A 2,320-nucleotide genomic window follows, 5' to 3' on the forward strand; every position below is an offset into this window, starting at 1 on the left:
AGGGCGCTGGTTTTAGTGGGTAAAAATCCCACACACGGATAGGTACGGGCCTATCCGTGTCTTTTGAAGATTTCCACCGACCCTCGTAAAAAAAAAAAAAAAAAACACACACACACACACACAATGTGATGGTAATTCTAATTTTAAAATATAATTATTTCTTGAATATTTAAGTAATATATATAGAGAGAGAGAGAGACAGAGAGTGAATATGGTGGGATTTGTGTTGTGTATGGAACTCGGTTGTTTTTGTGGTCAATTCAATCATTGTTTTATCTGGGTTTTGTGGTTTTGATATTAAATATTTGAAAAAAATAAAGGTAAACTATTTTAATGAGTGGTGTGTTTGAATGCAAGCAACAAATGTTATAAATAGGATTTTCTCCAGAGAGATTCAAGAGTACAACAGGACCTATCAAGGTTATCAAATAGAGAAACTCAGATGCCTGGACAACACTGAAAGAGAGAAAGGCTCATGATGCTTCTACAAATCTCACTTAGGTCATACAGATAACAAAATAAATTTTTTAAATAAAAGAAAAAATAGTATTGTAAATATGTAAGTATTTAATTATGTATGTATATAGTAAGTAAATAAGTGTATGTATGTGCTTTTGTAAATCCTTAACATAAAATGTACTCAGTAATACAGACGATTGGACAGTCAGATATACCCATAATTCATTCAAATTGTCATGATCCTGCTGTATTATCTGTTTAATTTATAAAATTATTTTAAATCATTTTAAGAGAATTTCATATTAAACAACTTTCACAAAAAAAACTAAAACTAAAAAGAACTTCTGAGAATAGTCGAGTACTGTGGAAAATATTCTTGATATTTTAGAGATTATATTTGGTTATAAAAACAGCAACACAGGCAAGTAGGTTCAGATCTGCCCCTGTTGGTGGTTCCAGTTATAAGTGAAAGTTTTTTAACAAGGGTTATTGTAATAATTTGGTAACAAATCATCACTAAGTGACTAAGTAGGAGAAGATTAAATCACAGTAAAGAAGGTTCACCAGGGAATTTAATTAGAAAAACAATTTACTAACAATTTTATTTTGAAATTCTGAATATTTACTGCAAGAGTATTATTTAATTTAAAATAAAATTTATTTACTATGTTTTTATGACCCAAATAAGATAAACCTGCCAGGTGGATTTTAAAAATCAATTCATATTTCATATTGGGTGATAATATATAGTCAATATCAATATCACAATGTAAGGATAAATTCATTTAAAAAAAAAGAAGGCTAATATGAATAGACTCTAAAAATATGACTGCATAAATAAAGAAAGAATTTTAACAGAACTTCTTACTATTTGGTAATTTATCAGCCAGCCATGTCCATAATTCTGATCTCACAGTAGGAGATCCTGTCTTAAGTGCTTCTGCAATTATTTCTCCTTCAAAAAATTCTTTAAATCCACAAACTTCACCCCATGTATTTAAGCATGGTATTACAGCAGAACGAATCCAAGTCTGTAATAAAATTAAATCACTAAGTACATAAAATCAATAGCATTCTGGTAACTGAAAACAGGCAAAAATGAAACAAATATACTGCAATTAACAACAAAATTGAGAGCAAATATGCTAAGAAAAATATATATCTCACTTAATTTTACTTCTGTTAGGCATACTTTCAATGATATCCAATCAGTTATTCAATAGCATAAACTTGCTGAAAGACCAGGACAAGTCAACACATGAATATAACAGACAGGGTCGTTAAATCATGAAAGAAATAATTTAAACACAAAAACTCAACAAAACGTATTATTCTAATAAATTACCAGCTGAGTTATCTGGCCTTTCCCACAATAATAAAAACTTTCAGATACAGAAACATGATGCTACATTTTTTTTTCAAAATTGAATAAATGCAAAAAAAAAAAAAAAATGATAAATTCAAACATATATTATTATAAAATTAAGTAATTACCTTAGGGTCTCCAATTGCTTTCATCAGTGCTGGAAGAAAAATTCGGACATATTGTTTACATGATGGACCCATGGCAGGAGCTAATGATTCTACCAAAGCAATGGCACTGGCCGATATTTTAGTATTGCTATCAGAAATTCTAGCTGCAATAACAGGAGCTGCTTCACCAAGATTACTAGTTATAGACTGAGCAGAATTAACAAAACCTTGTAGTTTTGCCACTGCTTCTGCTCGCACCTAAAAACATACAAGACATAAATAGTTTGTTTACACTAAATAACTTTACTTGATCAGAAAAGCTGTAAACCATAGAACAGAATCAATAAGAAACACAAATGATAAACATAGGTAAAAAAAAAAATACAAA

The 2,320-nt window shown here is 29.6% G+C and overlaps 1 protein-coding gene across 1 annotated transcript in view; it reads right to left on the reverse strand.

Annotated features, from left to right (window-relative positions):
* Positions 1-2,320, reverse strand: part of msps (msps cytoskeleton-associated protein 5) — a 108,567-nt gene that overhangs the window by 58,486 nt on the left and 47,761 nt on the right. The window contains exons 16-17 of the mRNA XM_067050231.1: positions 1,954-2,190; positions 1,328-1,490 (exon numbers count right to left, since the gene is read on the reverse strand). Coding sequence (XP_066906332.1) covers positions 1,328-1,490; positions 1,954-2,190 — 400 coding nt within the window. The remainder of the gene's footprint in view (positions 1-1,327; positions 1,491-1,953; positions 2,191-2,320) is intronic.

The sequence above is a fragment of the Halyomorpha halys genome, unplaced genomic scaffold (genome assembly GCF_000696795.3).
Source record: "Halyomorpha halys isolate HHAL.00 unplaced genomic scaffold, Hhal_1.1 Scaffold375.1, whole genome shotgun sequence".
In the NCBI taxonomy this organism is placed as follows: Eukaryota; Metazoa; Arthropoda; class Insecta; order Hemiptera; family Pentatomidae; genus Halyomorpha; species Halyomorpha halys.